The following is a 12619-nucleotide window of genomic DNA, read 5'->3' as shown; positions in this document are numbered from 1 at the left end:
GTAAACCACGAGATGCTGACAAGGGGTTGAACGTCAAAGCCTCATCATGGAAGGTGGTATGTACGAGGCTTGCCTGCTCTGTAAAGCAGAATAGGCAGATACAATGACAGAGTACAATACTGACTCCAGACACAACTGTTTCATAGAACTACATTTAATGTACATTTTTGAGCATGGAGGCCCACAGCAGACGATCCCTACATGTTCTCATGCCTGACTCAATGACTCATCAAATACTATTGTGGTGTGCATAGAATCATCAAGATTGAATCATGGATCAATGGAAACATGTTTCCTGGTCAGATGAATCATATTTCTTGTTACACCAGGTCGATGGTCATGCTCGGATACATCATCATCTAGGCTACGAGTACCAGGCATGGAGGCCAGTGGGGGTCAGTATCACGCTACAGAGGACATTCACACTGACTTTCATGGGGCCAGCTGGTAGTAATCGAAGGCACCATGACAGCTGTGGACTGTGTGGTTATTATTGCAGACCATCTTCATCCCTTTATGATGGATGCCTTCCGCAAAGCTGACAGTATCTTCCAGCAGGATAAGTGCCTGCGTCACAAAGCCAGTATCATGCTAAAGTGGTTTGAAGAGCATGATAGTGAACTCCCATTGATGTCTTGGCCACCAAATTCACCTGATCTGTACATGATGGAACACATCTGGGATGCTATTGGACTCCAGTTCCGTGTACACAAATCAGCAGCCCATAATTCAGTAGCATGACCTGCATGTAGACACCTAGTGCCGTGTACCTCTGAGAGCCTACCACGGACTTGTCAAATCCACACCATGCAAAATTCTGGATGGACCAACATGGTATTAGGCAGGTAGTCAAATCGATTCAGTCTATCAGTGTATCTGTCTGTAAAATTTGTGGCTGCATTATTATCAGTGAAAATTGTTTCATTCTTAGTTGCATTATTATACAAAAATTTTAATGCAAGATGTATGTAGACATGAACTCTTTCCACTGTCATTCAAAGTGTTCTACATACAATACCTACCTCTTCTCAGAAGCTGTTTCAGAACAATATATCCCTCAGTAGATTAAGAAACCAGTATTCTCATCATCATCATCATATTATTATTATTATTTGAAACAAAAATAATGACTCATATATTAGTCATTTATTGACATAAAATAGGTATTGGCACTAAGATAAATATCTGTTTGTACTGATAGTAATTTTGTGCTAAAGTGCGCGTCATTTATGTTGGCGACCGAGTTTGGGTTCGTTCTGCGCATCTGACGTCACAAAACACAGTCAGCCAATGAACAGAGAACGATGTTGCCAGATCTCGACTGCAGTGCAGAGCACGCACGAGTGTCCTCAGTTTTAGAAATGTTAAGTCATAAATAAAGTAATAGAACAAAAGCAATGTCTTAATAGCAGACTTTCTTTTATAGAATGTTTGGAAAAAACATTCTTTATACCAATTGCTTCATATTCTGTTTAATTAAACCAAACAAGCAATAATACTCCTAATTCAGGCGATAGCAGGGAAAGGTGTTTGTATCAATCTCACAAACCGCTTTTTCGCAATAAAGAACAGCGGTAATCGTTTATTTCCTATTGTACTTCGACGAAGCATGAGTAATTCATAGTCATACCAACAGTGTTTGTCAGTATTTTGCGTGACGTGTTAGAATCCTCATGGAGGTTTGTTGTCAGACGAGTTGCGTTAAGGTGTTAGGCTGCTAAGCGGAAAGTTATGAGTTCAAACCTTGTGCGGTGCTTAATATTTAAAAACATTATTGAAGTGCCTTATTCACGAATTTTATTCGTTTGAATGCAATTTTTTGAAATTTCTAGTGCTTTGTTTCTTCATTAACCCTTTCGCTGCTGCAGACAGGTGCTCCCCGCATTCCGTGATGTGCGCGATTTTGTCATCACTGCACTGCTCGCCTGTGCACACACATGGTGTTCCCACTGCTTTGACACACTTATCATTCAATTTCACAAAAACTATTTGGCCCAAAAATTTGATTTTTACACCTCTTCTTGACTAATACCTTCCCCCCATAAATAACTTAATTTTGTTTAGATGTTCAACGCAGTTATTGTGCAGCATTAAATGTAGTAAACCATTGCACGAAATTTTGAAGAGTTTGCAGGTGAAAGTCCATAGCGTATACTTTCTGTATGATCGATTTTAATTGCCACAATGTTGAGAATGAAATGTGGACAAGATAACCTAAATTTCATATAAAATTTACTGTATAACAATATCTCATTTAATTTAAGTACCACATAGGTGTTGTATGTAATATTGAGAAATATTCCGTCGTTCGCGACTGTAATAAAAGTTTTATTTACACCAGGTGTATTTGGCTTTATTTTAAAGCACTTCAATCAATGAAAGGTATGGCACATACACAATGGTACTCATGTTCTCTTTCTTGTTTTTGTTCCACAGTCGCAGTTTTACCAATGGTATTTAAATATATTCCTCTTCTGCAACTGTAATAAGCGACTTATTTAGACCAGACGCTTTTCTCTCTTTAGAAGCATCATCAGTGGACAGTATTTTGTCTCCTCCATTGCCAAGTCACCTTTCGTAGTTTTGTGCTGCGGTAACACAATATTCAACATTTGTGTTGGCTGATCAGAGTTTCAGCAAATAAATGCTGTTTGTGTGTGCCACACACAAAAATTATATTTGACATAGCTCAGAGCACTTCACTGATAGACGGTATGTTCAAGTCCTAATGTTATTGTAAGTCCACAGTTTTGTTTAATGTATTTTGTTTACTTCCTTTTGATTGACTGAAGTGCTTTAAAATAAAGCTAAATGTGCCCGGTGTAAATAAAACCTTTTTTGCAGTCGCGAAAGATGGAATATTTCTCATTATTACATACGACACCTATGTGGTACTTAAATTAAATGAGATATTGTTATACAGTAAATTTTATATGAAATTTAGGTATCATGTCCACATTTCATTCTCAACATTGTGGCAACTAAAATCGATCATACGGAAAGTATACTCTATGAACTTTTACCTCTGCAAACTCTTCAAAATTTCGTGCAATGGTTTACTATATTTAATGCTGCATAATAACTGCGTTGAACGTCGAAACAAAATTAAGTCATTTATGGGGGGAAGGTATCAGTCAAGAAGATGTGTAAAAATCTAATTTTTGGGCCAAATAGTTTTTATGGAATCGAATGATAAGAGTGTCAAAGCAGTCGGAACACCATGTGTCTGCACAGGCGAGCAGTGCACTAACAAAATCGCGCACAGCGCGGAATGTGGGGAGCACGTCTGTGTAGCAGCGAAAGTGTTAATGCGGCCGTGGTGGCTTTACTTCATAAACTGCACACTCCCCCCTAAACGTAAGCTTGCGGACTATGCTATACTATGGCGCTGCTTCTCTTGGCGCGTGCGTCGTGTGCAACTGGCAACGCAGCAATCTCCTGCGTCTGGGCGGGCATGCGCGAGCCGCCAAGATAAAAGAATTGAACTATAGTGAATACCAATTTTCAAACCAAAATTAGAATTATGAGATTTACCTTCAGTCTTTGACTTGCTCTTCTTCCACCATCAAGCTCAACAACGAATGTCCTATCACTTTCCCAACTGCAATTCTCAAGATCAGCTACTTGCACAGCAACATCTAGTCTTCTTCCTGAATGATAGAATATGTTTGTAATTGAATGTACGGAAAACACAGAAGTTATAGTTGTTGAAATATTGAAAAACTAACTATTAGATGTAATTTGTAACCACTAGCACATACAAAACATACATGAAAAATCTGAGTCTGGTATTTCAATTATTGTAATACTTGCGATATGTATTTTCAACTTCTCCTGAAATTGCTCACAATAAGTGAAATAAAAAAGGGCCAAACATGAGCAGAAAAAAAGCATTCACAAAACATAAGTGGAGAAAAAAACAGTTTTATGTGAAAAGCTGGAAATCTACAGAAGACTACTTAAGAAATAGACAGAAGATGTAGATTGAGCGAAAAAAATTAAATGTATTAGGAAAATAAATCTGATAATAATAGTATATGTCTGCACAGGCATAATGAGCAAATACATTGTATCTCTGAGATATTATTATCTCTTAAGAATTAGCAAGAGCTTGCTGAAATACAATACCTCTGAATTTTTTATGTGAAAACCTTAAAGCTTTTTAAATAAAACAAATGTTATTAACATTCTACATCTTTATTCTTCATGTCTACACATCTGCAGCTCTCTTGGGCTAGAGGGCTCCAAATTGTAGCATGTAACATGGCTGTGTGGAACTAATCTATGTCAGTGCATGAGAAAGTGCGTGCTGTAATCAACTTTCAAATTAAAAGAGTTCGTCCACACATGGAGCACCCTTACTTCAGCATGACAATCCCAGACCATACACAAGTACGACGACATCTGCAACAAGCTGACTGTCATTGATCATTCTCCATAGAGTCCTGACTTGGCACCATCTTATTTTCATTCATTTCCAAACCTTAAAGAACACCTTCAAGAACTTCACTTTGATAGTGATGAAGTGGTGCAAGCAGAGGTGAGGCTGTGGCTCCATCAACAAAGTCAAGCATTCTACAGTGACAGTATCAACAAACTGGTCTCTCGTTAGGAGAAATTTGTTCATTGCTAGGCTTACTATGTTGAGAACTAAATACGTAGACCTGAAAGACGTTAACAACATTTGTTTTATCTAAAAAGCTTTACGGGTTTTCACATGCAAAATATCAGAGGCGTTACTTTTTAGCATGCCCTCATAAATGCAAGTATGTGTGAATGATGAATTCTGGTACTCCATTATGATTATCTAGTAACCTTGTTTATTCTCTATATTGAAAAAAGGGAACATTATATTCACCGAAGAAAAAGAAAGAGAAAATATAGTAACAGCATAATATGTCTAAACAGGCATAATTGGCAAGCACATTGCATCTCTGAAATGTTAAGTTGTGTGGAGTTACATGCAAATATGTGTGAATGATGAATTATGTATCAGCCTTGCTTACTATTCAGTCTAGATAGGAGGAGGAAGAAAAAGTGACATGTTCCACATCATTACAAAATATCATATTCATTATCTGTGGAACAAGTATTAATGTATGTATGTATGAAGACTGTATCTTCTGAACCAAATGAAGAAAACTGTTGATAACAGATAACAGCTTAATAACATTAATTACAATACCCTGCCTCGGTGCACAATGCCAAATACAGGTCATTACGGTCAACGATAAACTTTTAGAAAAAACTAAGTGCTGCAACTAATCTATTTTGGACTGCCTTTAATTAACTGAATCATCAAAATAAACAAATAAATAGATAAATTCTGGTATATATCTTACTCACTTAATGTTGTGAAATTGTCAAATTTTGTTGGTGTGGGTATATCTTACTTAATTCATATTGTGACACAGCAAGCTGGAACGACCCCACTTCAATGACTGCTCCCCTAATGATTGATAATCTTCTCCCCAGTTGTTATGCTAGTTATCATACCCTTATTTATACTGAACATATGTGACATGTAACCTGCCTAAATACTTGAAAAGCTTGGACTTTGCTCCACCTGCAGTAAAAGTAGTATGGCCATTTGTTATAAAAACCGGCATCTCAACTTTTATATTTTATTTTGCATGAATAATTAACTTTTGAAATAATAGACATTGAAAATTGCATACTGTCATAATTTCTACTGCTTATTTTACCTTTTGGCTTGTTAGGTTCTGAACTTTTAACACAGTACTTTTCTGACTCCTTACTCATTAATTAAGCTACTAATTATGATTTTGAATAATTTAGCATATGTAAAATAATTTTTTAATGTGGCGCTGGTACCTGTGAACAGGGCATTCTTAGTGTGGATGCATGAAGTGATTCCATAAACTTTTCTAAATTCTTAGATTACCACATTTTTGTACACCACAATTTAGTCAAAACTTATAGTCCATCCAGAGTATCAATGTTGTACCTAGCTGTTTGTTAAATGATCGTGTAATTTCCAAAATAACGATTTGTTCATACGACTGTTTTTGAATAGTCAGACATCACCAGCCAGCCCTGGTCCAGTTAACAAGCTCCCAGTTTTTGTTCAAGCTACAGCTATGCACAGTTTGTTTACAGAAATACTTGTACCTGTATATGTGAAGAATCATTAATAGCGATGCCAATAAAACTTTCAATTGATTTTTGTAGCTCAAGAAGTTTATGAATATTTTGACGTTTGTGTTATGGTTGGTAGGAGGCACTGACTATCTCTTTCACGTGAATGCAGTATTGTCGAATGATAATATTGCCTGTGAACTGTGACATTTTGTGTTAATATGGGCAGCATTTTGTGCTACACTTAATTCTTTTGTTCAGTGACTTGTTAGGTGTATTACTGCTTATGGGACAGTGCTTCACTATTTCTGCCACTGTATCTTTTAGTTACTTGTGAGTACTGACCTGATAGTAGGTGCTAATAATCTCACAAAGGTAAAAGACTGGTTACCATATAAACACATGGAGTATAGCAATGGGCAGTTTGACAGCATCCAGTTAAGTTAGTGACGTCTGTGGTGTCACCCCAGACACCACACTTGCTAGGTGGTAGCCTATAAATCGACCGCGGTCCGTTAGTATACGTCGGACCCGGGTGTCGTCACTGTCAGTGATTGCAGACTGAGCGCTGCCACACAGCAGGTCTAGTCTAGAGAGACTTCCTAGCACTCGCCCCAGTTGTACAGCTGACTTTGCTAGTGATAATTCACTGACTACATACGCTCTCATTTGCAGAGACGACAGTTTAGCATAGCCTTCAGCTACATCATTTTCTACAACCTAGCAAGGCACCATATTCTTCAAGAATGTATTCTGAACAGATAATATTGTGAATCATGTACCGTCAAGAGCGACATTCATCATTAATGGATTAAAGTTAAGTACCAAACTAATTACGTCCGCTTTCTGAATTCTAATTCCTTGTCATGTTCCAGACCTCACGTCAGTATAGTTCTTCCCTCCTCACGCCAGCCTGAGTGAGCTAAAACGCGTGCATTTCGGCCTCCTCTAGTAACACGGTGTTGGCTCTTCAGCCAACACAACAGCAAGTATGATCAAATCTTACCATCCCGAACTGCTGACTTCTTTAAATGCACATCTTTTTAACTAACTGTCATAAAAACGCCCAACCACCTCTGTGACATGAGATTTATGAAGTTCCCACAGAAAATATACACACGCCCCTGACATACAACATGCATGGGAAGTGAAACTAGTAACAGACAATGGAGTGAATGCAGAAAACTCATGAGCTAAATTACTGTTCAGTGGCTCCTGTTGTTCACAGCAATCATAACCTTATGTTGACTTACCTAACCAGCAGAATTTTGTGACTTTAATAAATATGTCTTATATAAAACAAATTTTAAAATTTTTCCACAACAATCCATTGTGATTGAGAAGGGGTACAAAAAGATAACATATGAGTCTAATGATGTAATGTTCACAATACTTTTTTAGTTTACATCTTATTGGTTATAAATAGAGCACAAAATTTGAACAGAAAATACACTGACAGCAAGGATGTCACAAGTTCTCACCTTAAGTTGATCAAAAGTTTTGAAATTATTTCTATACGTAAATTGTGCAGGTTCATTTTATTCATGCCGCTGCACTTATTATTTTCAAAAATGATTTATTTAGCATCATTTGGTATAAGAGTATTCCAATTGACTTAATGACAAAGAGATGTTATGCGAGTTCGAGCATAAGGGGCCGACTTCTGATCTTATCTGTTAACATTCTTCATAATTAGTCTATTATATTCAACAATAAGCTGTGATTTACTTTTTCTCAAACCATTTGTTGTAAGTTTAAACTCTAGCATGTCTGTATTCACTAAAAATTGCCCAGACCCCCAGCTTCGCTCTCCCTACCACACCATACCCCTTTCCACTGTTGTGTTAGCAGCAGATTGTCCTTCCTCTTAGCTTGGAGAATTCCAGTATCATAAATTTACTTTGACAGAAGCCCCTCTATAAGGCTAACAGGATTGTAAAAATTGCTCATGAAGAGTGCATACCCTGTACCTTTCATTCCTTCAAGCAACTTTGAATGCATCTCCTTAACTGCTAATGCCTGCATATTTTCTTCCACTCTGCTTCTGAATATTAATGACCTTTTATCAGTAACATTCCCAGATATCTAGTTTTTTTTTTTTTTTTACAGATGACATAAACTTTGCAATAATTAGCACTTCAAGTATAGTCTTAGAAAGAATGGTTAATGACATTTTCATGACCATTAATAAATGGTTCCTCACCAGTTCTTTGTCAATAAACTTTGAGAAGACATGTTATATGTAGTTCAGAACTCGTACGAGTTTTCCTCCAGTATATTCCTACAATATGACAAGGAGCAGACAGAAGAGATTGACAGTGTTAAATTCTTGGGATTCCAACTTGATAAGTTGCACTGGGAGAAGCAACACATGTAATTGCTGAAGTGCCTGAAGTAAATCGTTATTTGCAATGTGGATGTTGTCAGACTTAGGAGATATAAAAACTAAATTCTGTCTGTTGTGTGTTACAAGGTAGATCATTTACATATATGAGGAACAATGCTGGACCTAAGACTGAGCCTTGTGGCACTTCGTAAGTCATTTCTCCCCAGTCTGAATTATGTCCCCACTAAATTTGTGGAATTACTATTGCAACTTTCTGCATTATTTTGGTTGGATATGAAAATATCCACTGGTCGGCGGTACCATCAATCCCACAAAACTTCAATTTTTCTATGAATATACTTGGTTAACACAGTCAAATGCCTTAGATAGATTCTAGAAAATACCAACCAATGCTATTTTATTATTTAATGTTTGTAAAATGTGGTTAGGGTACATATAAACAGCATTCCCAGCAGAGCATCTCTTCTGATACCCAAACTGTGATTTGCAAATGAGAATGGGCAGCCACTTGGCCTTTAGATTGGCTGGCTAATGGTCTCACATGAACTGCTGGCTAGAGATGCTGTGCTGCTAACAGTTCACAGTGATAACTGTCAGATGTACGTGCAATGAGGCATACTGATAGTATGGTACCATTCATCAGTATGTCCTGCATGATTACAAGAAAGTGCCTCTTGAGCACATTGTTTGGTTGTACCTTGTAAAACTGAAGTCACACTGAAAGTAGTTTTCGAATACTGGATGACAGAAATTCTCTAAAAAGTCAGACTCAAATTTAAAATCCAAGAAATCATTGTTTGATTAATTTGCAATATCTGTGAGCAGCTGTCTGCTGGAACAGTTTATATTTACTCTGGAATATTTCCAACTGATATTTTCTGTACTCATGTTCAGTCTTTGGTAGATACAGTGAAAACTTGTTTCATCAGTAGGGAGGTATAGTTATAGAAATTTTATCAAATTTTATTCTTTAGATTCTGGTACTTGTAGAAAGTATTGACTGGTACTTTACATCAGACTTCATGCCAATTCAGAGCTTAAACCAACTTATTTCATAGACATACACTTCAAATGTAAGGTTTATTCTTTGTCACAAATATAGCTTTTGGTCAGTAAGGCCTTCATCAAAATTAGATGACAAACGCACACATACACACTCATATAAACACAAATCACAAACGACTGCAGTCTCAGGCAACTGAGGCCTCAGTTGCCTGAGATTGCAGTCATGTCTTTCCTTTTCATAATACTGTTACATTCCATCCTGTATTTTCCATTGTCTGATTTATTATTTGTAATTTTTATGTACAAAACACATGCCACAAACTGATACATATAGCCATACCAGATAAATGATGCAAGCTATACTCATTCACATTATTTTATAATATGGCACATAAAGGCAGCTGTTCTTAGTCAAGCTTTGCTCCACACACCCTACCCCAAAAGATTATTCCAGTTGGTGTGGAAGTCACATTATGCCACATTCAAGAACAAGAAGCAAATTTCTGAGCACACAATACAAAGAACATAAAAATTTCATCAACAGTGTTCTCAGTAATCACATACATCGTATCATTTAGAGAATGTGTGACTTACTGGCCAAAATGTAAAAATGCTACTGATACCCCATATTAATATCCCAAAAAAATGTGGTGTCTGAAGTTATCATTTTCTGTGGAATCTGGCAGCCACTATAAGAAATCCATGAAAAACTTACTGAAAATGTTTGGATATACTCAAAATCTCCAATTAACATAAAATAACTAGTGATACACACAGCCTAGCCATCCAGGGGCATCACTTCTGTAGTGACAAGTAGTCCCTCTTTAAATATACAAGGGGTCTCACTGAGGCTTTCACACACCGAAATTACTCTCCCAACCTTTTACAGAAACAAATCTCCCAAGCCTTAGCTCTCCAGACATCCACCACCTTCCAAAGTCACACCGTCCGGCCACAAGGGAGCATTCCCTCTTGTCTCAGAACCACCAGGACTGGAGCAGCTGAATCACATTCTCCACCAGGGATTCAATTACCTCTCGTCATGCCCTGAAATGAGGATGCCCTATCCCACTATCCTTCCGACCCCTCCCACAGTGGTATTCTACTGCCTACCGAACCTACACAATATCCTCATCCACTCCAATTCTGCTTCCAACCCCTGGCCTCATGGCTGACATCCATATAACAGATCTAGATGCAAGACTGTCCCATACATCTTCCCACCACCACCACCACCACCACCACCACCACCATCACCGCCACCTACTACAGTTCGATCACAAGCACCACCTATTCCATCAACAGCAAGGCAACCTGTGAATGTAATCATGTGATCTACAAGCCAAGCTGCAACTAATTTGCTGCATTCTATGCAGACATAACAACCAATAAGCGATCTATCCGCACGAACGGCAACCGACAAACTGTAGACCCCAGCTGGACCACCCAGCAGCTGAGCACGTTGCCTAACATAACATTCTTCTCTTCAATGATGTACTGTCCCTACAATATGTTCTATGGTCCTGTAACCCCACTTCTTCTTCACCCTCCTATCTCCTTCCCTGTTTCCACTCCAGCAGTACCCATCCTTCTATTCTACCAAAACACCCAAAGCCTTTTTAGTTCTCTCCTTTTCCACTCCCCCCCCCCCCTTTCCACCCTTTCTGTCTACAGACTGCTTCTCCCATCATGCGTTGTCGCTCACAGTCTGACCTTGGCAGCCAGAGACAGTGGTCATGTGTGTGTGTGTGTGTGTGTGTGTGTGTGTGTGTGTGTGTGTGTGTGTGTGTGTGTGTGTATACTGTCTGCTTCAGAAGGAGGCCTTTTAGCTGAAAGCTTACTTATTTAGCAGTCTATTTGTTGTGCCTGTCTGTGACTCAGCATCTCCATTATATGGTGAGTAGCAATCCAGCCTTCCCATAGTACTGTCTACTAGTGACAGAACATGTTTGTAGTTCTATATTTTTATTGTTTTGTTCAGATTTTAACATTTCCCACCATCATCTATGTGAGAATGGCACAAATCTTTGAAATGAGTATATGAAATCATACAGTTTATAGCACTTCTACAATGTGTACACCATTTGTATCATGGCCAGCAGGCACCTAAATTTGAGAGAAAGGGCAATCTTGTGAGAGGCATATATCTGGTTACAAGTTACACTGGCACTACAGAAACAAGTGATGGACATATGCACAACAGTTTTAACCCTCTAAGGCACCCTCAATCCAGTGTCTTAAGATGTTGTCATCAGTTTGGCAGTCACTAAATTGCATGCAGCTCACAAAGAGTGAGTGGAGGTTTATCACAATTCATGATGATACCAATATTCTATAAGGCAGGACACAGTTGTCCAGATCATCGTCTCTTACTAGGAGTACAAGTGATTTTCACATGGGGACGAATTCTGTGATTGTAGTGGATGCATCAGCACATCCATTCTCCAGTAGGCAGAGTAATGTGCTTCTATAATACCTTGGGGGGGGGGGGGACACGATACAGAACAATATTAGTAGTTATGGGTAGAAGTTCTGGAAGTTTTCCAGTCCCCTGATGTGCTAGAGGGAAAATCATAAGTTTCATTCTCTATCATCTTGCTGGAAGAAAGGCTCTTACAGAAGCATAAATGCACTCGTTTTTCCGTCATTCCATTTTTAAATGGACCAGGAAAGGGAATGATGAGCTATGTTCAAAGCAGCCCCTGCTATACAATCTACAGTGGATTTCAGAGTATCAGTGTGCATGCAGAGACAGAGTTTCCAAACTTTGGTTTTCACAGTAAAGTGAAACTTATACTTGCAGCTACATAATAGTTTCTTGCAGATCTTAATACCACTGGTCAAGACAGGCAATGAGCAGGTTTAAGTCTCAATCTTGCGCCCTCAGTTTCAATCTGTTTGGAAGCTTCACCACACTTTTTTTTTTTTTTTTTTTACAAAGTGAAAGATTAATTTAAAAAAGAACTGCAAGGCTACAGATAAGCTGTTCTTCATTATATCCTTTCTCCAACAGTTGCTTGCCTAGCAAGATACACAGGAGAACACTTATTGGGTTCAGAAATAGGGGAATAAGTATTAACAAATTCAAGCTGAGGAACAAGGCAGAATTGTATGTGGACTTCAGTTTGTAAGAATTCTGTCTGTGAAAGGCGAGTTTCCCTACTGGAA

General features: G+C 38.2%; 1 protein-coding gene across 1 annotated transcript in view; it reads right to left on the bottom strand.

The window, feature by feature from the left end:
- LOC124803125 (ninein-like protein) overlaps positions 1-12619 on the bottom strand; it is a 158070-nt gene that overhangs the window by 17454 nt on the left and 127997 nt on the right. Inside the window, exon 17 of the mRNA XM_047264301.1 lies at positions 3535-3650. Within this exon, the coding sequence (XP_047120257.1) occupies positions 3535-3650 (116 nt within the window). The remainder of the gene's footprint in view (positions 1-3534; positions 3651-12619) is intronic.

Source organism: Schistocerca piceifrons, chromosome 6 (genome assembly GCF_021461385.2).
Source record: "Schistocerca piceifrons isolate TAMUIC-IGC-003096 chromosome 6, iqSchPice1.1, whole genome shotgun sequence".
Classification (NCBI taxonomy): Eukaryota; Metazoa; Arthropoda; class Insecta; order Orthoptera; family Acrididae; genus Schistocerca; species Schistocerca piceifrons.
The sequence above is the reverse complement of the archived record's forward strand: the minus strand, read 5'-3'. Positions and strand labels throughout refer to the sequence as shown.